Consider the following 25,409-nt stretch of genomic DNA (forward strand, 5'->3'; position numbering starts at 1 on the left):
CACACCAAAAGGATGTATCCTATCTGTCTGAAATGTTCAATAAACAGGGAAATGCACACATTAATGTATAATACAATTTACAATAATACACAGATACAGTCCATATAATGTCATCATCAGTCATCACATGAATAAACTGAAAATTAATTAAAGATCTTAGCCTTTGTTGTGTTAATAAAAGAAGCAGTCTTCCGCAAATGTTACTCAGTGTATTATGTCTTATATGATTTACAAGTTTAGCTAATTTTGATGACACTTTCAAAGATTTATTTTTGATTAAAGGTGCACTCAGTAACTTTTGTCTTTGTGTCATCTTGGACTTACACTAACACCTAGCGGCTTGGATACAGCATTATTTAAAATCAATAGTTTTCAGTTTCAGATGCCATTGTAGAAATGTAGTATTCACACAGGGGCGGATCGGCATTGCCACCCCATCTGCCACACTAGTATCAGTTTACAAATGTATTAAATATAAATGTAAGATGTTGACATTGTGTAGGGGTTTATTCATGTCGAATTGCCTCAACTCTCACCAGACACACGAATGACAACACAGACTGAACATGTGATTGATTACAGCGGCAGCCAATCACGTGAAAGTATATCAGTAATCAATTGCATGATAGGTTAAAGAAGTGGCCAATGGTGTGATGGGTCACAGCAGCAGTCAGTCACGTACTTGCTGCTGCAGCACATGTGCAGTGTTTGGGTACTCGCGGGCCTAGGTTTTTTGAGCTTATTTCCTCAACAACAATATGAATGATCCCCCAAGTCTTCATTGAATGATTGTTCTATATATTGCCGTCAGTTGAGACATGTCCTCAGCACTTTTTGAAATAGCATTTGTCAGGTATGTGTATAATCCAGATGAAACATCTCCAGTTCTTGAGTAGGAGTTTCTATTTCTTGTGATCTGTGTATGTTTTGATTGGCGATCCGGCGCTGGAATGTATTATTTTGAATTTAATGATAAATGTTCATTGTGGCTGTTATCAATGTCGCTTAGCAGTTTATTCTGCAGCTCACGCTCTTTTCCGGGAAATAGAAAAGCAAAATATGTCCCCCATTGTGATGGCCTTCACGGCCGTATTGTTTATGTATATGTAGAGCGTGTGTTTTGTCTTTATCTCCCTCTCTCGTAATCGCTCTCAGGTGTGGGGCAACCAGGTTAGTTAATGGGGAGCACCGGCATGCAGTGTGTTTCCTTCCTATATAAACTGTTCTATGGCTGGGTTGTGCGATGTGAGACGGGTGTACGTGAACTGTGCCATCTTGGTCACCAATGCTCTCATGCAGATTCCCACTGCTGGAGCAGAGAGTTTGTGGTTGTCGCTGTCTGAACTTCGGAGTTAGCTGTTTTTTCATATACAGAACGGTCAATAAATGTGTCTGTGTTTCCGCTACTCTCGTCTCCCCACATCTTTTATTGCATTTTATTTTAAAGTAACACCCATCCACTGACATACAAATGCAATCTTGGTTTATTACAATAAAAAGTTATATTTGGGTGAATTAGAAACCAGAGCCTCTAAAATCTAGAGGCAAAAAGTAACCACTGGACCAATCAGTTAAACAAGTTCTTGATTAAACTGCTGATCTGTGTTCATCTACTGACTAACAAAATCCCAAGATGGATAGTGGCAGATGTAGAGATGAAATTACCATTTTATGTGAAATATCTATTTGAGTACTTGAATCGGTCATTAAGAATGACTGTTTATCAAAATGGGTGATTTAAATGAATCTTTTATTGTGCATAAAATAATTAATATTCATGCGTTTTGCAGCACTGCCACCCAAAGTACAGTTTTCCTAGAGTTTATTTTTATTTAGAACTAACTTTGTGTTAATGTTCCCTTTCAAATGGCTTACTCCAGCTGTTACAAAGCTGATAGGCCTACAGGATTTTATTAGCAGAATAACATTGGGTATGCATACACTCTCCATCCATGGGCACACTTAACAAAATAAAACAATTTGGCCTGCATAATGTGAAGTGTATTCCAGATTGCCAGTTTTATGTCAAGCTAAGGAACATTTAAAATTTGTTGATGTGTGTAATAGACAATATCTTGGTACTCTGTAGATATCTATCTATCTATCTATCTGTCTATCTAGCTATCTATCTATCTATCTATATATAATTTATTTTTATTTATTTTTAATGTTGGCAAACCAGTAGCAAAATGTTTACTATGTGTGGTTCCTGTGGAAATGCATTTGTATTGCAAATTCATAGATATTTATAATTTGATAGTGACTCCAATTAATGAACTAGTACTTGTTGCAATGAAGCTTGGTACCTTGATCCATAAGAACTAGGCTAGGGGGCTTGCTTTCGTGTTGCCACCCATCACAGTCTGCATGCCACCCCATGAAAAAATTTCTAGATCCGCCACTGTATTCACAGTGAGCCATGATTTCTTTAATCAATGAGTGAAAATGTCAAATAACAGGAGGGTTACTGAGATTAAGCAAGTAGCAGTCGGCAGGTCATGTGATTCTAACATGGCAGCTCACATGACTTCTGTGTCTTGTTTCGAAGGCTGCATGCTAGGTATGACGGGTCCTTTGAAGGCTGCAGTATATAAAGAAGGTCGCATTCGTCCTCTGGAGGACGCAGCCTTCCAAACGAGACACAGTCTTAATTTTAATTTGAGTGGTCATGATTTCCTACATATATTGCAAAATTACAATTTATGTCTTTAGGAATTATACTTTTTTAATGAGGAAAAAATTACTGAGTGCACCTTTAAAATAAAGTTTTGAACTTGCAAAGTGAAGCGACATGATGAGTGTTATAGCATGTAATAGACACTAGGGGGCCCTATAGCGTAGATTGGCAGTCATAACGACACCCGCACACAGCTAAACCAACGGTGTAACAAAAACAAGATCCTTTAGTGTCTTCACAGCTAACGGTACTGTAAATTCCGCGCCGATAACATTTAATGTATTCTTTTAAAGAGAAGTATTTGTGCTTACACTGTCTTAACCTGTTGAAACTCGATGGTCGCAGTCCGATACTTCACAAAACACTCGCATGAAAATAAAGGCGCAGGGGCAAAGGTAATCTTTAAACACAAACAACATTTTCGGACACACGACGTTGCGAGACGATCTCCTGCCATGCTTGATGAATGTTCTTTTACACTTTGTTTATTGTTGTTAAACACGTAGGAGCTGAATGCACATGTGCAGCATTTTATAAGACATTATTTCAATTCGATGGTTAAACTTTGACCCTTTAAGGTAGAACGACGCTGTCCCGAAACAAAACAGTCCACGGTCTGCATATTGGACTCGTCTCTGCAGTTTAGTGCGATAACTTATTGTTTCTTTGAATATGTGTAGTGTAAATTAATCTGTTATGTTTCCTACACAGGTGTAAAATTAGTTGCTTATTATGGAGGAAGAAGAAATTCTTCTGTCCAAACAAAGTGTTTGTCTGGAGAAAGAAGAGGAAGGTACTGCCTCTAAAATGAGTATTTATGGAGAAAGAGAGGAAGAGGAGGAGAGCACGCTTCACTACAAGTTCCAGAGAGCAGCATCTCCAGTTCCAAGCGACGTGTCTTTGAAGAGTGACAGATCCATGGCGGAACCTCTTAAATTCAGTGATAAAGCAGAAACCTTTCAGCTCAGGTAAGTCAATTCAGATACCTGCTAAATATATAAAGTGCTGTTTAAGATAAGACATCATTCAAGATTTGAGTCATGTCTTTGTAGTGATGTTTTCCCCTTATGAGAACTGCATGCATTCCCAACACTTTAGCCACTGTCCACACATTTCTGTACACCTCACTGAAACAATAAATTTACTGTACACCCGCCCAATTCCACACCACTCATGTTACATTTATATACAGTAGATTGGTGATTATAAATTAGGGCTTTGTTGATACAATCAAATATCCATATATCATGATACTTTTTCTCACGATATTGTATCGATACTTATAGATCCATGTATCGTGATATTTTCAGTGCTGTCTGAGATGCTTCTATGAGGCATGAAATCCAGCAGGATTCAGTTTCTCTCACGGACATGCTGAACCTCTCTCATTTGTTTGGATCTAGGACTGGGCAAAAATATTGATTTTCTACTTAATCTTCATTTGTATGATCCCAATGTCAATCCTTTTTTTTTTTTTTTGAATGCCCGATTCCCAATGTGCTTTTAAGTCCTCGTGGTCACATAGTGATTCGTCTCAGTCCGGGAGACGGAGGACAAATCCCATTTGCCTCCACGTCTGAGACCGTCAACCCACGCATCTTATCACGTGGCTTGTTGAGCGCATTGCCACGGAGACATAGCTCATGTGGAGGCTTCACGCCATCCACCGCTGCAACCACGAGGAGGTTACCCCATGTGACTCTACCCTCCCTAGCAACCGGGCCAATTTGGTTGCTTAGGAGACCTGGCTGGAGTCACTCAGTGCGCCCTGGGATTCGAACTAGCGAACTCCAGGGGTGATAGCTAGCGTCTTTACCACTGAGCTACCCAGGCCCCCAATGTCAATTCTTAAAATGCTAAGATCGCTCTTTATTTCTTTCTGAAATCCCCTGCAATCATATGTGTATGAATACTTACCATATGCAACAGAAAATGTCTGTGATTATCCACTGGCTGGTAATTTTTTAGATTTCTCTCACCAGTGTTTGAGTGGTGTAGTGGTGGACAAGTTCAGCACAGAGATCTTTTCACTGCATGCTGAGAGTTAAAGTTGACTCTTTCTGTGTAATGTGAGTCCAAAAACTAGATCCAAGCAAACTATTTGTTGTTTAATAATGTCTCTTTTAATATCCTTTATGTTCTCTACAGTCCGTTATTTATCAAAAACAACAAAAGAAACATTTAATTCTAATCACACCTAGCACAGATGCTGTAAAGAAGCCATTCGACCAAACAAACACTACTGTCAAAGTCCCTGCCACAGGTCTTAAAGGTTATTTTTTCTCCATTAACCAACATCTTACTGAGTTTTGTGTTCCTTGCCACAGTCGCCTTCGGCTTGCTCACTGGGGTTATAAATACAATTATTATTTAATTACTTATTTTTAAACACAATTCACAATTGTATTTTATCAAACTACACGATGACTCTTAAGACATTATAGATATTACAGTTTTATCTTCTGTTAATGCCTGATCTTCTGTAAAGCTGCTTTGAAACGATGTGTGTTGTGAAAGGCATTATACAAATAAAAATGACTTGACTTGACAGTACTATTTTAGCACTTTTAAATACTTGTAAATAGTACAAATTAGGCATGTAATCATCAAACATGTAACAATATACTGTATATATGCAATTTAATATATGCAATTTCAGTACATCATGTTTATTGATCGAATACTTGAACTATATATAAAAAAAAAAAGCTACAATTTGTTAAATTGATACTGTATGTCTGTAATTTAACAAGTTAGAAAGTCCCCTGGATAATAAATAACAGCATTAGCTGAAAGAGAATTTCTTTCAAACTTTATATAAGCAAAATGGACATTATAGCTGAAATATACCCAAATTAATTGAAATTAAATCAAATTCAAATCATGATATTATGATGTATCGTGTTATATCGAATCTTAACATGTATACGCATCATATCGTGAGGTGGCTGTTGATACCCAGCCCTACTAGGAATCTATTTATCGTATATATTTTTTTGTGAATCTTCAATGCCTTAACTGGTTATGAATCTGCATACATATCCGTTTCTGTTTAAACCTGCTGTAAACCACACCAGATCTTTAGGATTTTATTTGTAATGAGTACTGTATATTATGCATATTATATACAATCTCAAGTTGATGCTTTCAAAAAGCTTATAATCTGGTCTTCTGGTATTCATTTAGGTAATTAATTTCAGTTTTAGTATTTCAGAGAGAGAGAGGAAAAGTGCTGTTCACGATCAGCCCCAGAGAGCAACATCTCCAGTTCCAAGCTATGTGTCAGTGAAGAGTGACAGTTCCATGGCTGAACCTCTTAAATTCAGTGATAAAGCAGGACAATTTCAGCCCAGGTAAAATATATTCAGATAAATGCTTAAATGCACACATCTAGTTCTTTCTAAAATGTGACATTAATCAAGATGGGAGTCATGTCTTGCGTAGTAGTTCTTTCAGTGCTGTTTTCCCCGTATGATGAGAATTGCATGCATTGTTAACTCAAGTTATCCCTTTCTGTTTAAACCTGCTGTAAAGCCACACCATACCTATAGGATTTTATGAATAATGTGTACGGTATATCATGCATACAATGTGCAATCTCAAGTTGATACATTCAGAAAGCTTCTAATCTGGTCTTCTGGGAGTATTTCAATTAATTTTAAGTAATTTATTTCAGTGTTTTTTTTAGTATTTCAGAGAGCGAGAGGAAAAGTGCTGTTCACAATCAGGTCCAGAGAGCAGCATCTCCAGTTCCAAGCTATGTGTCAGTGAAGAGTGACAGATCCATGGCTGAACCTCTTAAATTCAGTGATAAGGGAGGACAATTTCAGCCCAGGTAAAATCTCTTAATCTGCTGAATATGTACACATAGTTCTCTCTAAAATGAGACATTAATCACAGGGCCTTAAAATCATTTTTGAAAATTGTGAGGGTTCTCCCCCTTACACGGCTCATATGGGGGAGGTCTGCACATTTTGGGAGGGGAATAAAACTCGTAACACTGAAACATCTGAAATTTTACAACAAACTCGCCTAAATCTCACAGGGGGCTACTTTTCTCAATTCCTGTATAGGTCAGATTGAACCTGGGTCAGAAATAAACTTACATTTTAGGGAAATATTTTATTTCCAGGGGCATTTTTACCTTTACATGGGCCATTTCACAAATTACTGTGTCATCCTTTTATATTATAATTTAAGCAATTAATTCAATTTGAAAAATGGCATGTTTCAATAATTACAAAATTGCATGATCTGTACATTGCATGCTTTGTTACTGAATGTTTTTTTTTCTTCTCATTCACATATTTCCAAATATTTTGGCTATTAAATTAACATAACCTACAAAACTAATGCATCAACATGGAGGAGGAGATGACAGCATTTCTCCATATTTGGAATTAGGAGCTTAAAGGAATAGTTCACCCAAAAATGAAATTTCTCTCATATGATCGTTTACTCACCCTCATGCCGTCCCAGATGTGTATGACTTTCTGTCTTCTGCAGAAGACAAATTAAGATTTTTAGAAGAATATCTCAACTCTGTAGTGATCAGACCTTTGTAGCTCCAAAAATCAAATAAAGGAAACATAAAAGTAATCCATGAGACTCCAGTTGTTAAATCTATATCTTCAGAAGCAATATAATAGCGGTGGGGAAGAAACAGTCAAAAATGTTAGTGTTTTTTTTTTTAATAATTTTTTTTTTTTACTCTAAATCTCCACTTTCACTTTAACATCTGAAAGTCATATGTGGTGCCTGTTTAGTTTCACTTTCACATCTGGAAGTGAAAGTGGAGATTAAGAGTAAATAATGACTTTAATATTGATCTGTTTCTCACCCACGCCTATCATATTGCTTCTGAAGATATGGATTTAACCACTGGAGTCTTATGGATTACTTTGATGCTGTCTGTATGTATATAGAGAAGAGAAGTGGCCCAAGCACTGATCCCTGAGGTACCCCAGTAAGTAGCTGATGTGGCTTGGATACCTCACCTCTCCAGGCTACCTTGAAGGACCTACCTGAGAGATAGGAATTAAACCAGTCAAGCACAGTTCCTGTGATGCCCAGCAAGGAGAGGGTAGAGAGTAAGATCTGATGGTTGACTGTGTCAAAGGCTGCAGAAAGGTCCAGCAGAATCAGGACTGATGATCTTGATTCAGCTTTCGCCCGTCTCAGCGACTCGGTGACAGACAGCAGGCCAGTCTCGGTGGAGTGTCCACTTTTAAAGCCTGACTGATTGTCAGCCAGCAGCTTGTTCTGTGAGAGATAGGCAGAGATTTGATTGAAAACTGCCCTTTCAAGTGTTTTTGCCATGATTGGGATGAGAGAGACTGGTCTGTAGTGTTCTATTTGTGTGGGATTAAGTGCGGGTTTCTTCAGCAGCGGGGTTACTTGAGCCTGCTTAAATGTAGTGGGAAAAGTGCCTGTAAGTAGAGATATGTTAATTATGTGTGTGAGTGCAGGTAGGATGGATGGAGAAATGGCCTGGAGAAGGTGAGAAGGAGTGGGGTCAAGGGAACAGGTGGTGGGGTGGTTGGAGAGGAGGAGTTTATAGACCTCAGTGTCAGTCAGAGGAGAGAACATGGAGACAGAAGAGTTGCATACAGGAGACAGGTGTTTGACAAGGTGTGGTGCTGAGAATGTATTGCTGATGGCTGTAACCTTATTAGTAAAAAATGTAGCGAAGACATCTGCTGTCAGTGATGTGTCAGGCGGTGGAGGGGGAGGGCAGAGAAGTGTGTTGAATGTTCTAAACAAGCTGCGAGTGTCTATGGTGCTGTTGATCTTGTTCTGGTAATGGGAGGTTTTTGCAGATTTAACAATTATCTGAAAAAGTTGCAAGCAGGGACAGATATTTACCTAGATCTGCTGGATCTTTAGATTTCCGCCATCTCCTCTCAGCTGCCCTGAGGTCAGTCCGATGTTCACGAAGGACGTCAGACAGCCAGGGGCTGGGTGGTGTAGCACGTGCTGGCCTAGAGGAGATAGGACAGATGTTGTCTAGACAGGTTGTTAAAGTAGAGCTTAGTGTGTCTGTGGCAGTGTTTACATTAAGCGTGGTAAATACATTTTGTGTAGGAAGAGATGTAGAGACAGCAGTGGAAAGGCGAGAGGATGAGAGGGAACGGAGGTTACGGCGAAAGGAAACCAATGGTGGAGTCTGTTTTAATGTAGATGGGAGTGGCATGTTGAATTGAACAAAGTAGTGATCAGAGACATGTATAGGAGTAACAAGAATATTTGAGTTGGTACAGTTACGTGTAAAGATGAGGTCCAGCTGGTTGCCTGATCTGTGAGTTGCTGTGGTGTGTAATTTTTCCAAGTCAAATGAGGCCAGGAGAGTATTCAATTCAGTGGCCTGGGCTTGTCTTGGTGTATGTTGAAATCACCAAGAACCACAAGTGGCCTACCATCCTCCGGCAAGGAGGACAGCAGGACATCCAACTCCTCAAGAAAGTTTGTCAGCTGACCTGGAGGGCGATAGATGACAACAACATGTATTTTTGTGGGTTGCATTGTTGTAATAGCATGGAATTCAAAACTAGTATTGTTACATAGTGAAGAGTGTGTTGAAAAAGTCCAGTTGTTATGAATGAGCAAACCTGTTCCCCTGCCCCAACCGGTGTGTCAAGGGGTGTGAGAGAAGGAGAAGTTGTTGGAGAGAGCAGCAGGTGTTGCTGTATCCTCTGGACGCATCCATGTTTCTGTCAGTGCCAGGATGCTGAGAGTGGACTGCATGGCAAAGGCTGGAATGAAGTCAGCTTTGTTCACAGCTGACTGGCAGTTCCAGAGTCCCGCTGAGAAAGAGAACGGAGCAGGTGCTGAAGTGCAAAGTGGCCGTAGGTTTGTGTGGGTTGCGTTTGGTCTTGCATCGATATCGTGTAAACGGTCTGTAACAGATAATAAGGATGTGCTTGAAGGCATGTGTTATTCGTGAAGTAGACATGTTAGTATATAGAATGAAAATAATGAAGAGATACAATAACAAGATACTTAAGTGCTATGTTGAGTCGGTGGACTCGCACAGGTAGACTCGCTGGTCTTTACACAAGTAGGTCTTCACAAGAGGAGGGCTTTACACGAGGGCTACCACTTCCGCTGCTGCTTCCGCGTCAGCATTCAAGTCAAATATATACGTGATGATAATGAGCCGTTCGATGAAATAGGCAGGACACGCCTTAATGCTACTTAGCACAACAAAGCTAGTCACGTGGTCAACAGAAACTAAGGGTCGCGTGAGGTGACAAGTGCGACTTCCGTGCACTGCAAATAAATTATGCTGCACTTTAGCAATAAATAATACCCTAAAACAAGTGAAGCACTGTTTATGAACACTAAAAACCATGATAGTTTTACACACACACTGGCCAATCAATGCTAAATCTAGCAGTGAATAACCTGGGACAAGTCAAAAACAATATAGCACACACACACACACACCAGCCTTTGTATAAGCGACACGAGTTCAAGACAGTAAACAAACAGCACAAGTCTAGCAATGAATACCACTCTTCAACAAAGTAAAACAATGAAATAAACGCACACAACTGCAGACTCTTGTAGGTAGATTGCTTATTGCTTATTTTAACAGCTTTGTTGATTATGAACAGGAGCGTTAGTTTTATCGCATCGCTCACTAACGCAGACACAGTATAATGCCATTTGCATGTCGAATTAACAGGTTTAGAAAGGTTTATACGTCTGTAACATCTTAAGTTCACTAACTATGCGACAAAGCACTTCTTCGCTGCACGCGCCTACATTAAACTCTGTAAGCGCTCAACAGGCTGCTGACAGCTGCATGTGAGAGGGGAGAAAGAGCGGATTTACTCACGCATCTTCTGGAAATACAGTTTCATACAAAAACAAGTTTGAATTGGTTTATCTATTGGTTTAAAAATTTGCAGCTGCACTGTAAAGTGAATAAAAGTGTGCAGGAATTTCCCGTGCTATAAACGTGGAGCTGACGGGAATTATTCAAATTGTGCGCAATACCCGCAATCATGTGCCGAATTTCAGGCCCTGATCAAGATGGGAGTCATGTGCTGTGTAGTAGTTCTTTCAAGTGCTGTTTTCCCCATATGAGGAGAATTGCATGCATTTTTCAACTGAAGTTATCCCTTTCTGTTTAAACCTGCTGTAAAGTCATGCCATAACTACAGGATTCTATAAGTAATGTGTACTGTATATTACACATAATATGTGTTGATACTTTCAGAAAGCTTCTAATCTGGTCTTTTGGAAGTATTTGAATTCATTTAAGTAATTAATTTCATTATTTTCAGTATTTCAGAGAGAGAGGGCGAGAATGCTGTTCTCGACCACTTCCAGAGAGCAGCATCTCTAGTTCCAAGCAATGTGTCTTTGAAGAGTGACAGATCCATGGCTGAACCTCTTAAATTCAGTGAAAAAGCAGGACACTCTCAGCCCAGGTAAAATATATTCAGATAAATACTTAAGCATATCTAGTTCTTTCTAAGATAAGACATTAATCAAGGTGGGAGAGATTTTTGTGGAAATGGAATCAAATAAGTTTTAAATTCATGTATTCACTTGTACATCACCTTTAAATCCAGGTCACTTTTAAACATTAGAATTTGTCATGAGAATTGTATAGTACTTCTCTTGACTGTAAATGATACAAAGAATACAAGATTTTCTCTTTCACAATCTTCAACATTTGACAGTGATAAAAATGGCAACAATCAAACATACAAAACATTCTTGAAAAGCAAACAATGCAAAGCTTTATACAAATATGAAATTGCCTGAATGTCTTAAGAATATAATTTCTTTAAAGCTACACTATGTAACTTTTTTTGTTTGTTAAAAAAAAAAAATGTTATTAATGAGTGCAACAAAAATCCATCTTCCAAACCATGTATTTACTTTACCCAAATACACTTTGATAAACCTATAATAATGATATTATATTATAAATAATATAGAGCTGTCAGGACGGATTTCATGAGAAATTGCGTACATACATCATTCACCCGTGCTTGTTGACGTCATATCCATACACAGAGAAAAGAAGATCCGGCTACTGTTGGGCGCGTGTGGGAGTAGCTGAAGCAGAAAGTTTGGATCACAGTTAGGGGCAGTGGTGGCTCAGCGGTTAAGGCTCTGGGTTACTGATCAGAAGGTCAGGGGTTCAAGCCCCAGTACTGCCAAGATGCCACTGTTGGGCCCTTGAGCAAGGCCCTTGACCCTATCTGCTCCAGGGGCGCCGTATCATGGCTGACCCTGCACTCTGATCCCAGCTTAGCTGGGATATGTGAAAAAAAGAATTTCACTGTATATGTGCAAATGTATAATGTGTGATAAATAAAAATAAAATTAAAAAAATTAAATTAATTCAAATGGCAAACCTCCAGGGAATCACTTTGTAAAAATAGAGTCTCCAAGCAAAAAGACAGAGTCAGTAATAAAAAGGCTTTAAAGGATTTAAAAGCGACCCAGAGATGGCTTTTTCCTTACTCAACAGGTAAGATATTTTATTGACATGGTTTATGTATAGTTGTGTAATCACACACACACGTCTGTGTATGTAGTGAAATACAATAATTATACTGTAATTGGTGCAGAACATTTCACTAACAAGTGTGTATTTTCTTTATAACGGCAATCATTTATATAAATAAATCCTTTAGTCCTAGGCTTACCAAGGACATGCGAGTCTTGAAATGATGTTGACCACTGGTTGGTAACAATGACAATCTATAAATTAGTTACTACCATGGTCTATTTGGCCAGAATATCCTGCAGTTATAAAATTTTTACAACATTTGACCTTATCAGACTAGTAATCATTATGTCTAATGTTAACAAACGTTGCCTAACTTTTGTAATGTCATTTATTTCAAAACGTCAATGTTTCCAATAAGTCAGAACAACAGCATGAGATATGGCACTTACCTGCTCAGATGACATGCTTTCGGATATCCGTCTTTTCCTTTCTTTCGTTATTTATTTGTCCATTCGCTCTGATAAGTTGTCCTGTATCCATGTGTACACCGATGCCTCGAACCACATTCATTCGCCAGAGGAGCAGAATCGAAGCACAACTTGCGTCATTACCAAAACAATGTTCTTCCTGCAAGACTCATGCAGTTTTATTTTTTAACCGCTAGAGGGCCAAAAGTTACATAGTGTAGCTTTAAGTGCTGCTTTCCCCTTATTAAGAGAATTATATAGCTTACCTTCTTAACACATTTTTTGCCACTGTTGTCACATTTTGAATGCACACCCTACTGAAATATTAACCTTACTGTATCCACCTTATTTTGCAACGCGGATGTAAGCAGCGGTTGCATTTCCGGCGAATGTGAGAGTTCCGCTGGCATTGACTGTAATGTAAATAACTAGAAGGTTGTAATACCAGAGTTAGTGATCTGATCTTATAAACTATCACACAACCACATGATGTACAACAGAATTGTGTGCCAATATCGAATAATTTTCTAACTTCAGAATTTATAGTAAATAGTAATTAAATCATTCACTTATTGCTGGGTTTTGTTGTATTGAAGAAACGTTAATAAAATCTGCTTTACTGAGATTGTGACGATGCAGTCTTTCTTGTCTCCATGTAAACCTCCGTTCATATGTACCTGCATAACCTCCGATGATGTCTTTCCAAAGGCGATCTTTCATAAGCCATGCTGAATGCGCGATCTGAGCGTTTGTTTACTATACACTGCTAAGAAAGAGAGAATGCTCTCTGACAATAACGGAGAGTAAAATGTGTTTATTATTTTGTCAAGATGAAACAAGATGCAGTTTTGGTGCAAAGAAAGTTGAAACAGCATTTTCCTGGCATCTTTTTTTTTTTTTTTTTTCTCTCTGCTGGTTGTGTAAAATTTGTGGAGGCGTTTCAGACTGCGTGGAGGACTGTCCGTGTCAGCGCCTGATTTAATTCATTCTGCCAGTGCAACAGTGTGTGATTAAACGATGGCAAAATGCGATAAACGGTAAAACTATATGCGCTCAAAACCAATGAGATTATGAAAATCATAATTAATGTTAATAATATGTCGACATTTATTGCCAGCCTGTAATATAAAGCAGGATAATGTAGTATTTTTGCATAGCTGGAAGTGGCTTATACCAGAAGTGGTCCAAATTCAATGAAGCTAATGGCAGCGCCCTAGTTTTGCTGAAAAATAAGGTGGCACACCCAATCCCACACCACTCTAAATTTGTATATAGATTAGGGATGATAAAATCCATTCCTTCAGTTTGTTTTTTTAAAGTTCCACAGCTTCAAAAAATCTCTGATTTGGCTTTCGGTGGATTTTAATGAATTACGGTACGTTCAGTATTTCAAAGAAAGAGAGGGAGAGGGCTGCATCTCCGCTACCAAGCTACATGTCTTTGAAAAGTGACAAGTCCATAGCTGGACCTTAAATTCAGAAATAAAGTAGGACCCTTTCACCCCAGGTGAATCCATTCGTTTACCTGCTTAAATGAGACATGCATTAAGAAGTGAGAGTTTGTAGAAATAGTATCAAATCTGAAGAGATAATACTGTATCTGGGCTAAATCACTTTTTAATTTAGTTTATTGACATCCTTTACTTGCATCCTTTATTTCCTATTTAAAAACAGGTTTCAATAAGTGCATGAAAAATTACAATGGATGCCAACTGTAATTTTGTGTATTTTTCTAGTGTTTTCCATATTAGACTAGCTATAAGCAGCTCAGTGGCTACCTAATGTATGTGTAGAGGTAAAACTGGATGACATAAAGTGATTGGGCAGTTTATATCTACAGTTGAAGACAGAAGTTTACATACACTTAGGTTGAAGTCATTAAAACTCATTTTTTATCTACTCCACAGATTTAATATTAGCAAACAATAGTTTTGGCAAGTCATTTAGGACATCTACTTTGTGCATGACACGAGTAATTTTTCCAGCAATTGTTAACAGACAGATTGTTTCACTTTTATTTGACTATATCACAATTCCAGTGGGTCAGAAGTTTACATACACTAAGTTAACTGTGCCTTTAAGCAGCTTGGAAAATTCCAGAAAATGATGTCAAGCCTTTAGACAATTAGCGAATTACCTCCTGATAGGAGATGTACTGAATTGGAGGTGTACCTGTGGATGTATTTTAAGGCCTACCTTCAATCTCAGTGCCTCTTTGCCTGACATCATGGGAAAATCAAAAGAAATTAGCCAAGACCTCAGAAAAAAAATTGTGGAACTCCACAAGTCTGGTTCATCCTTGGGAGCAATTTCCAAACACCTGAAGGTACCACGTTCATCTGTACAAACAATAGTATGCAAGTATAAACACCATGGGACCACGTAGCCATCATACCACTCAGGAAGGAGATGCATTCTGTCTCCTAGAGATGAACGTAGTTTGGTGCAAAAAGTGCAAATCAATCCCAGAACAAGAGCAAAGAACCTGTGAAGATGCTGGAGGAAACGGGTAGACAAGTATCTACACTACCGGTCAAAAGTTTTGAAACACTTACTCATTCTTTATTATACTTTTTTTTTCTTCACATTTTAGAATAATAGTAAAGTCATCAAAACTATGGAATAACATAAATGGAACTATGGGAATTATGTTGTGACTAAACAAAATCCAAAATAAATCAAAACTGTGTTAATATTTTAGCATCTTCAAAGTAGTCACCCTTTGCCTAGAATTTGCAGACATGTACTCTTGACATTTTCTCAACCAACTTCTTGAGGTATCACCCTGGGATGCTTTTTAAACAGTATTGAAGGAGTTTCCATCTATGTTGGGCACTTATTGGCTGCTTCTCTTTATTATTTGGTCCAAGTCATCAATTTCAAAAACTTTATTTATTTATATTTTTTATTACATTTTAGTTTTATAATTAAATTAATATGGTGGCACAATTATATTTTTGTCTACAAAACTAATTTCAAAGATTTAAGCATACGCCTTCAGATCAAAAGAATTTTAAGATCATGAGAAACATTTCAGTCAGGTGTTTCAAAAGTTTTGACCGGTAGTGTATATCCACAGTAAAATGAGCCCTATATCAAATCAAATCAAATCAAATCAAATCACTTTATTGTCACACAGCCATATACACAAGTGCAATGGTGTGTGAAATTCTTGGGTGCAGTTCCGATCAACATAGCAGTCGTGACAGTGATGAGACATACGCCAATCTACAATAAACATCAAATTAACACAACACAATTTAAACATCTGTTATACATAATTAAACTCGACTTAAAACATCAAATTAACACAGCACAATTTAAACATCTGTTATACATAATTAAACTCGACTTAAAACATCAAATTAACACAGCACAATTTAAACATCTGTTATACATAATTACACAACTTAAAACATCAAATTAACACAACACAATTTAAACATCTGTTATACACAATTACACTCAACAATATACAATAATAACATACATTGCACAGTATACAATATGCTGTTTTTGTTTTTTTTTTTTTTTTTTTTTTGTTTTTTACTATATAGATACTATATAGATACACATTATTCAATAAAAATTAAAATATATATGAAAAAAGTATATATATAGAATGTACAGTATTGTACTGTATTGACATTCAGGCTGTCGGTTGATAGTCAGTTGTTAAGAGAGACATAATATAATGACAGTAATATAATTTATGACAGTCCGGTGTGAGATAAAAGAGTAATAAAGTGCAGGGATGATGTATTTTGATCGTGGGAGATCAAGAGTTCAGAAGTCTGATTGCTTGGGGGAAGAAGCTATCATGGAGTCGGCTGGTGCGTGTCCTGATGCTGCGATACCGCCTACCTGATGGTAGCAGTGAGAACAGCCCATGGCTCGGGTGGCTGGAGTCTCTGATGATCCTCCGAGCTTTTTTCACACACCGCCTTGTATATATTTCCTGGAGGGAGGGAAGCTCACCTCCGATGATGTGTTTGGCAGTTCGCACCACCCTTTGCAGTGCTTTGCGGTTGTGGGCAGTGCTATTGCCGTACCAGGCGGAGATGCAGCCAGTCAGGATGCTCTCCACAGTGCAGGTGTAGAACCGTGTGAGGATGTGGCGGTTCATTCCAAACTTCCTCAGCCGTCTCAGGAAGAAAAGGCGCTGATGAGCCTTCTTCACAACGACTTCAGTGTGGACGGACCATGTGAGTTCCTCAGTGATGTGGACACCCAGGAACTTGAAGCTGCTGACTCTCTCCACTGGTGCCCCATTGATGGTGATGGGACTGTGTTCTCTGTCTTTTCTTCTGAAGTCCACCACAAGCTCCTTTGTCTTACTGACGTTGAGGGAGAGGTTGTGCTCCTGACACCAGTGTGTCAGAGTGTGCACCTCCTCTCTGTAGGCTGTTTCATCATTGTCAGTGATCAGACCTACCACCGTCGTGTCATCAGCAAACTTAATGATGGCATTGGAGTTATGTGTTGCCACACAGTCATGTGTGTACAGGGAATACAGTAGTGGGCTGAGAACACAGCCCTGCGGGGCTCCAGTGTTGAGGGTCAGTGATGAGGAGATGTTGCTGCCTATTCTAACCACCTGGCGTCTGCTTGACAGGAAGTCCAGGATCCAGCTGCACAGCGAGCTGTTTAAGCCCAGAGCCCGGAGTTTCTCATCTAGCTTGGAGGGCACTATGGTGTTGAATGCTGAGCTGTAGTCTACAAACAGCATTCTCACATAAGTGTTCTTTTTTTCCAGGTGGGAGAGAGCAGTGTGTATTGTAGATGCAATGGCATCATCAGTGGAGCGGTTGTTACGGTAAGCAAACTGCAGCGGGTCAAGATTGAGTGGTAATACAGAGCAGATGTAATCTCTGATTAGTCTCTCAAAACATTTGCTGATGATGGGGGTCAGAGCAACAGGACGCCAGTCATTTAAACAAGTTATTTTCGATTGTTTTGGAACAGGCACAATGGTGGATGTTTTAAAGCATGTGGGGACTACAGACAAAGAGAGGGAGAGGTTGAAAATGTCCGTAAAAACACCAGCCAGCTGGTTCGCGCACGCTCTGATGACGCGGCCCGGAATGCCGTCTGGACCCGCGGCTTTGCGGATATTCACCCGTCGGAATGATCGGGTTACATCCGCTACAGAGACGGAGAGTGAACTAACCTCTGTAGCTTCGGCCGTGAGAGCTCTCTCCGCGAGGGCGGTGTTATTTCCCTCGAAACGAGCATAAAAAGTATTTAGCTCATCTGGGAGAGAGGCAGCGGTGTTCATGGCGGAGTTTTTATTCCCTTTAAAGTCCGTGATGATGTTAATTCCCTGCCACATGCTTCTAGAGTTGGTGGTGTTAAACTGTCCTTCAATCTTACTCCTGTACTGGCGTTTTGCTGTTTTGATAGTTTTTCGGAGGGCATAACTGGCTTGTTTATGCTCCTCCGCGTTCCCGGAATTAAAAGCGGAGGTCCGCACATTAAGTGCTGCGCGAACATCGCTGTTGATCCACGGCTTCTGATTCGGATAGATTCGCACAGTTCTGGTCGGAATCACTTCCTCTACACACGTTCTGATGAAGCACATTACGCTATCAGCGTAAAGCTCGATGTCGTCATCAGAGGCGGACCGGAACATCTCCCAGTCCGTGCGATCAAAACAGTCTTGTAGCGTAGAGTCTGATTGGTCCGACCAGCACTGGATCGTTCTGAGGGTGGGTGCTTCCTGTTTCAGTTTCTGCCTGTAAGCGGGCAGAAGCAGAATGGAAGAGTGGTCCGATTTTCCAAATGGTGGGCGGGGGAGGGATTTGTAGCCATCCCGGAACGGAGAGTAGCAATGGTCCAAAACCCGGTCCCCTCGTGTGTTGAAACTAATGTGCTGGTGATATTTTGGTGCGACTGATTTTAAACTGGCTTTATTAAAGTCCCCGGTCACAATGAACGCGGCCTCAGGGTGCGCGGTTTCCTGCTCACTTATACTCCCATACAGTTCCTTGAGTGCCCGGTCTGTGTCGGCTTGTGGGGGGATGTACACAGCAGTGATAATGACCGCTGTGAATTCCCTCGGTAGCCAGAATGGTCGACACAGAAGCATAAGAAATTCCAGATCAGGAGAACAGAAAGACTTGATAGAATGTATGTTCCTCTGATCGCACCAGGATTTGTTGATCATAAAACATACACCACCTCCTCTAGTTTTACCTGAGAGGTCTTTCGCTCTGTCCGCTCGGAGCATGGAAAACCCCGCGGGTTCAATAACCTGAAAGGCTGCTCAGCAAGGAAGAAGCCATTGCTCCAAAACCACCATAAAAAAGCCAGACTACAGTTTGCAAGTGCACATGGGGACAAAGATCTTACTTTTTGGAGAAATGTCCTCTGGTCTGATGAAAAAAAAAATTTAACTGTTTGGCCATAATGACCATTGTTACGTTTGGAGGGTGAGGCTTGCACCGAAGAACACCATCCCAACCGTGAAGCATGGGGGTGGCAGCATCATGTTGTGGGGTTGCTTTGCTGCAGGAGGGACTGGTGCACTTCACAAAATAGATGGCATCATGAGGAAGGAAAATTATGTGGATATATTGAAGCAACATCTCAAGACATCAGCCAGGAAGTTAAAGCTTGGTCGCAAATGGGTCTTCCAAATGGACAATGACCCCAAGCATACCTCCAAGTTTTGGCAAAATGGCTTAAGGACAACAAAGTCAAGGAATTGGAGTGGCCATCACAAAGCTCTGACCTCAATACGAGGGAGAATTTGTGGGCAGAACTGAAAAGGCGTGTGCTAGCAAAGAGGCCTATAAACCTGACTCAGTTACACCAGTTCTGTCTGGAGGAATGGGCCAAAATTCCAGCAACTTATTGTGAGAAGCTTGTGGAAGGCTACCCACAACGTTTGACCCAAGTTAAACAATTTAAAGGCAATGCTACCAAATACTAACAAAGTGTATGTAAACTTCTGACCCACTGGGAATGTGATGAAAGAAATAAAAGCTGAAATAAATAATTCTCTCTGCTATTATTCTGACATTTCACATTCTGAAAATAAAGTATTGATCCTAACTGACCTAAGACAGGGAGTGTTTTCTACGATTAAATGTCAGGAATTGTGAAAAACTGAGTTTAAATGTATTTGGCTAAGGTATATGTAAACTTCTGACTTCAGCTGTATCTACGACATACACTCACCGACAATTTTATTAAGTACACCTGTACACCTACTTATTCATGCAATTATTTTATCAGAATCGTGTGGCAGCTGTGCAGTGTATAAAATCATGCAGATACGGGTCAGGACCTTCAGTTAATGTTCACATCAATCGGGGCCTGGGTAGCTTAGCGAGTATTGACACTGACTACCACCCCTGGAGTGGCGAATTCGAATCCAGGGTGTGCTGAGTGACTCCAGCCAGGTCTCCTAAGCAACCAAATTGGCCCGGTTGCTAGGGAGGGTAGAGTCACATGGGGTAACCTCCTTGTGGTTGCGTTTAGTGGTTCTCACTCTAAATGGGGCACTTGGTAAGTTGTGCATGGATCGTGGAGAATAGCATGAGCCTCCACATGCTGTGAGTCTCCACGGTGTCATGCATAGCGAGCCAGGTGACAAGATGTGCGGATTGACTGTCTCAGAAGCGGAGGCAACTGAGACTTGTCCTCCGCCACCCGGATTTAGGTGAGTAACCACAGCACCATGAGGACCTAGTAAGTAGTGGGAATTGGGCATGCCAAAAATTGGGGAGAATGTTTTTTATTTTTTTTCACGTCAATCATCAGAATGGGGAAAAAGTGTATCTCAGTGATTTTGACCCTGGCGTGATTTTTGGTGCCAGACGGGCTGGTTTGAGTATTTCTGTAGCTGCTTATCTCCTGGGATTTTCATGCACAACAGTCTTTAGAGTAAACAACAGCAGAATACCACATCGGTTTCCACTTCTGTCAACCAAGAACAGAAAGCTGAGGCTGCAGTGGGCCTACCATCTGTGTACTTCAGCAGAAATCAAGATTCATCAGACCAGGCTATGTTTTTTCAGTCTTTAACTGTCCAGTTTTGGTGAGCCTGTGCCCACTGCAGCTTCAGCTTTCTGTTCTTGGCTGACAGAAGTGGAACCCAACTGTGTACCTCAGCAGAAATCTAGATTCATCAGACCAGGCTATGTTTTTTCAGTCTTTAACTGTCCAATTTTGGTCAGCCTGTGCCCACTGCAGCCTCAGCTTTCTGTTCTTGGCTGACAGAAGTGGAACCCGACATGGCCTTCAAGTGTTGTAGCCCATTCGCATCAAGGTTGTGCCTTCTGAGATGCTATTCTGCTCTCTACAATTGTACAGAGTGGTTATCTGAGTTACCGTAGCCTTTCTATCAGCTCAAACCAGTCTGGCCATTCTCAGTTGACCTCTTTCATCAATTAGGCGTTTCCATCCGCAAAACTGCAGCTCACTGGAAGTTTTTTGTTTTTGGCACCATTCTGAGTAAACTTTAGAGACTGTTGTGCGTGAAAATCCCAGGAGATCATCAGTTGCAGAAATACTCAAACCAGCCCGTCTAGTACCAAAAATCATGCCATGGTCGAAATAAAAAATGTTCACCATTCCGATGGTTGATGTGAAGGTCCTGACCCGTATCTGCATAATTTTATGCATTGCACTGCTGCCACACAATTGACTGATTAGATAATCGCATGAATAAGCAGGTGTACAGATGTACCTAATAAAGTGGTTGAGAGTGTATAAAATTTAATTCAGAGTTCAGCACATAAAATGAAGAGCTGTTTTCTCTTGAGTGTTCTGCATTTTTCAAATTCTAATTTTCTCTTTGCCTTACATTAATTACACATTATGAAATCCTAGCAATGGCATATAATTACTTAATATTTTAATCCATTTCAGTCTTTTAAAAAAAACTTTTTTGTCTAACCTCTGTCTTTTTCGACAGTGGGACAAAGGAACAGGTGGTTCAGGATTGGTTCAGGTCTCCGTCCGAAAATTGCGACTGTCTTCAGTGCAGTAACAAATCTGGAATATGTTCTGTTACACACTCACACATAGGAGAGTCCAGTTCTGTTGGTGGTGCTCACTGCCGCCATGTAGCTGCTGATGTGGTCTGTGATGTTTGCCCTGGGATGCAGCCCGAAGATGTGGAGCCCTGTGTGACCTGCACACATGCACTGGAGGTAACTGGAGACCTGCAGGAGGACTCATACAAACCAGTAGATAATATCCTACAAAATGTCAAAGAGAATCACAAAAACAGTATGAAGAACAAGTATGAGAGCTTATTTGAAGGAATCAATATACAACAGCATAAAACCCTCTTAAATAAGATTTACACCCAGCTGTACATAATAGAGGGAGAGACTGAAGGGGTGAATGAAGAACATGAGGTTGTACAAATAGAAAAAGCCAAGACTGAACGCTTGCAAGGCACTCCAATAAACTGCAATGACATTTTTCAGCCCATATCTGAACCAAGCTATAAAAGGGAGAGAAAAGACAAGAAAGAAAAAATAAAGACAGTGCTTACCAAAGGCATTGCTGGAATTGGAAAAACGGTCTCTGTGCAGAAGTTCATTCTAGACTGGGCTGAGGGAAAAGCAAATCGGGATATTGATTTTATCTTTTTTCTTCCATTTCGCGAGTTAAACTTGGTTAAAGATGACCGATACAACCTTCACAGACTACTGCTAGACTTCCACCCAAACCTTCATGGGTTAGACTCAAAGATGTATGATCTATATAAAGTCTTGTTCATCTTTGATGGTCTAGATGAAAGTAGAATTATATTGACTTTTTCTGACAGTGAGAAAGTTTCTGATGTGTTTACGACATCATCAGTTTGTGCGTTAATGTCAAATCTCATCAAAGGAGAGCTGCTGCCCTCTGCTCTCATCTGGATAACATCCAGACCGGCTGCAGCCAATCAAATCCCTTCACAATACATCAGCCGTGTGACAGAAGTTCAGGGATTCAATGACCCTCAGAAGGTGGAATATTTCAGGAAGAGGATCAGCGATCAGCATCAAGCCAGCAAAATCGTCTCGCACATAAGAACAACAAGAAGCCTCCACATCATGTGTCACATTCCAGTCTTCTGCTGGATCTCAGCATCTGTGCTTCAGAAAATCCTGGAACAAGATCATAGTGCAGAAATCCCCAAAACTCTAACAGAAATGTACATACATTTCCTGATAATTCAGACCAATATGAAGAGACAGAAGTATGATGAGAGAAATGGGAAAGATCCAAAGTTGCTACTGCAGTCAGACAGAGATATGATTCTGAAACTAGCTGAACTGGCTTTCAAAGCTCTGATTAAGGGCAATGTCCTTTTCTATGATGAGGACCTGAGAGAGAGTGGCATAGATGTCAACGAGGCCTCAGTGTATTCTGGAATTTGCACTGAGATCTTTAGGGCAGAATCAGTTATCTATTCAAGGAAGGTCTACGGCTTTGTACATCTGAGCTTTCAAGAGTTTTTTGCAGCACTTTATGCATTCTCCAGCTATGTACACAAGAACACAGATGTTCTGAAAATGTTTCATAAAAAGAAAAGGAGAGAAAAGCTCAAATCTCAGTCTGAAGATGTTCCTTTGGATGTGTTTCTGAAGGATGTAGTAGATGAAGCACTGAAAAGCAAAAATGGGCATCTGGATCTTTTCCTTCGATTTCTTCATGGCATCACACTGGAGTCAAATCAGAGACTTCTCAAAGGATTGCTAACACGCATGGAGAACAACCTGGAAAGCATAAAGAAAGTAATCAAAAACCTAAAACAGAGTCAAAAACAGGATGTTAAGCCAGAAAGATGGATTAATCTCTCACATTGCTTGCTTGAAATGAAGGACAGCTCTATTCTTGAAGATATTCAGGCTTTCCTCAAATCTGAAGCAAAAAGAAAAAAATATCTTTCACCTGCTCACTGTTCAGCTTTGGCTAATATGCTGCTGATGTCAGAGGATGTGCTTGAAGAATTAAACCTCAAGAAATACAACACAACATCCATGGAGGCTCAAAGGAGGCTGGTACCAGCTGTGAGGAACTGCCGAAAAGCTCTGTGAGTTTTGCTTAAGCACTTTTAGCTTAGAAGTTTAATTAATTTTTAATTAATTTAATTTAATTTGTTTTTATATTTAATTGTTTTTTATTTTTAATTAATTAAATGAAGTTAAAGATTCATTTAAAAAAAAAAATGTTTTCCAATGAGAGCCAAAAGTGTTACAGGATGGTGCCATTGAAGAACCTTTTTAAATTCCCTAAATAACTTTTAAATCTCTAGTTCTTTAGAAAACCAGCAAACCAATATGTTGATTGGAAGAAACTATAATGATATATCGAGATGTCTTTTGATCCCTAAAGAGCCATATATCCAACTATATTCAAGTGAAAAATGGTTCTTGATAAGAAGAGTGGTCTTTGCTGAACCTAAAGGGGGTCGCACACCAGACTCATCTGGCGGACGACATGGCACGTTCTAAAATTTGAAAATTGTTTTCTATGAATGTACGCACACCGTCAGCGGTGCCCACCTACAACTCCGGATGCTGCTAAAAGTTTTGCCATACCACGGAGCGCAACTCGCATATTTTCCATTAAATTCGACCCAAATTATTAGCAATTGACATTTTATTTACTCTAGCCTTGTTCCTTCTTGAAGAAGGGATAAACCTTGGTAACTTTTGTGTGTACTGTCTGCCACCTGATCCGCATCAACGTGCCCTGTGTTTGATACCTGTGCTGTGTCCTAGCCACTTCTCGTCCGGCGTGTGGCAGCCTTAAGGAGCTGCAAAAAATCACTGAAGAAACCTTCATTTTAAAAAGTCTTGAAGAAATCATCTTGTGTGTTTTTGATTCGGCAAAAACAAGGAAAATGGCATGTGATGCAACGTTTATATTAAAACCACATATTAGACTTTGACTGATTTGTTTTTGTATATCATTTAAAGAAACTCGTCAAGCCATCATACTCATTTTGTCAATGGCAATGGAGTATGCTAATCTTTACTTAGTCAAGTTTTCAATTCCATCATTCAGTTAACAATATGCCTCTGAAAAGTGAACATGTGTTACCCATAATACATTTTTTATTAATTGCTTTATCTGCTCCCATTTTAGATTGGCAGGCTGTAATCTCACTGAACAGTCATGTGAAATTGTGGCCTCGGCTCTACAGTCAACAAACTCCCCTGTGAGAGAGCTGGACATGAGTAACAATGACCTGCAGGATTCAGGAGTTGAGCTGCTCTCTTTTGGAATGAAGAGTTCACACTGTAAATTGAAGATACTGAGGTAAGTTCCAGGTTGTCACTGAAATATTGGGAAACAACATTCAAAAAGTAGACAATGTAGGAAAGTATACTGATCATATGGGGAATGAACCATAGTATTGTTTTAAGTATATGTATCACAGGTATCCCAATAACACATGATTGAATGTGCACTCATTAAAAATTAATTGTCATTTTGAAACACATACAGTGCATTCAGAAAGTATTCAGACCCCTTCATTTTTTTCACATTTTGTTATGTTGCAGCTTTATGCTAAAATGCTTTATTTTATTTTTTTCTCACATCAATCTATACTCCATACTTCATTATGACAAAGCAAAAACCAGATATTTTATTACTTTGCAAATTTATTACAAAGAAATAACACATTTACATAAGTATTCAAACCCTTTGCTGTGATGCTTGAAATTGAGCTCAGGTACATCCTATTTCTCTGGATCATCTATGAGATGTTTCTACACTTTGATTGGAGTCCACTTGTGGCAAATTCAGTTGGTTGGACATGATTTGGAAAGGCA

General features: G+C 39.7%; 1 protein-coding gene across 5 annotated transcripts in view; it reads left to right on the forward strand.

Annotated features, from left to right (window-relative positions):
- Window positions 1–2,837: 2,837 nt before the first annotated feature.
- The window catches only part of LOC127419515 (NACHT, LRR and PYD domains-containing protein 12-like), a 41,633-nt gene continuing 19,061 nt past the window's right edge, over window positions 2,838–25,409 (forward strand). The window contains exons 1-7 of one of the 5 annotated variants that reach the window (XM_051660982.1): window positions 2,838–2,924; window positions 3,389–3,645; window positions 5,878–6,030; window positions 6,366–6,512; window positions 10,969–11,115; window positions 21,542–23,659; window positions 24,718–24,891. In XM_051660982.1, the coding sequence (XP_051516942.1) occupies window positions 3,410–3,645; window positions 5,878–6,030; window positions 6,366–6,512; window positions 10,969–11,115; window positions 21,542–23,659; window positions 24,718–24,891 (2,975 nt within the window). In that variant the 5' untranslated portion in view covers window positions 2,838–2,924; window positions 3,389–3,409. Of the gene's footprint in view, window positions 3,073–3,388; window positions 3,646–5,877; window positions 6,031–6,365; window positions 6,513–10,968; window positions 11,116–21,541; window positions 23,660–24,717; window positions 24,892–25,409 lie in introns of all 5 variants that reach the window. The other 4 variants (XM_051660972.1, XM_051660991.1, XM_051661000.1 and 1 more) reach the window with 4 other exon arrangements.

Source organism: Myxocyprinus asiaticus, chromosome 3 (assembly GCF_019703515.2).
Source record: "Myxocyprinus asiaticus isolate MX2 ecotype Aquarium Trade chromosome 3, UBuf_Myxa_2, whole genome shotgun sequence".
Lineage (NCBI taxonomy): Eukaryota > Metazoa > Chordata > Actinopteri > Cypriniformes > Catostomidae > Myxocyprinus > Myxocyprinus asiaticus.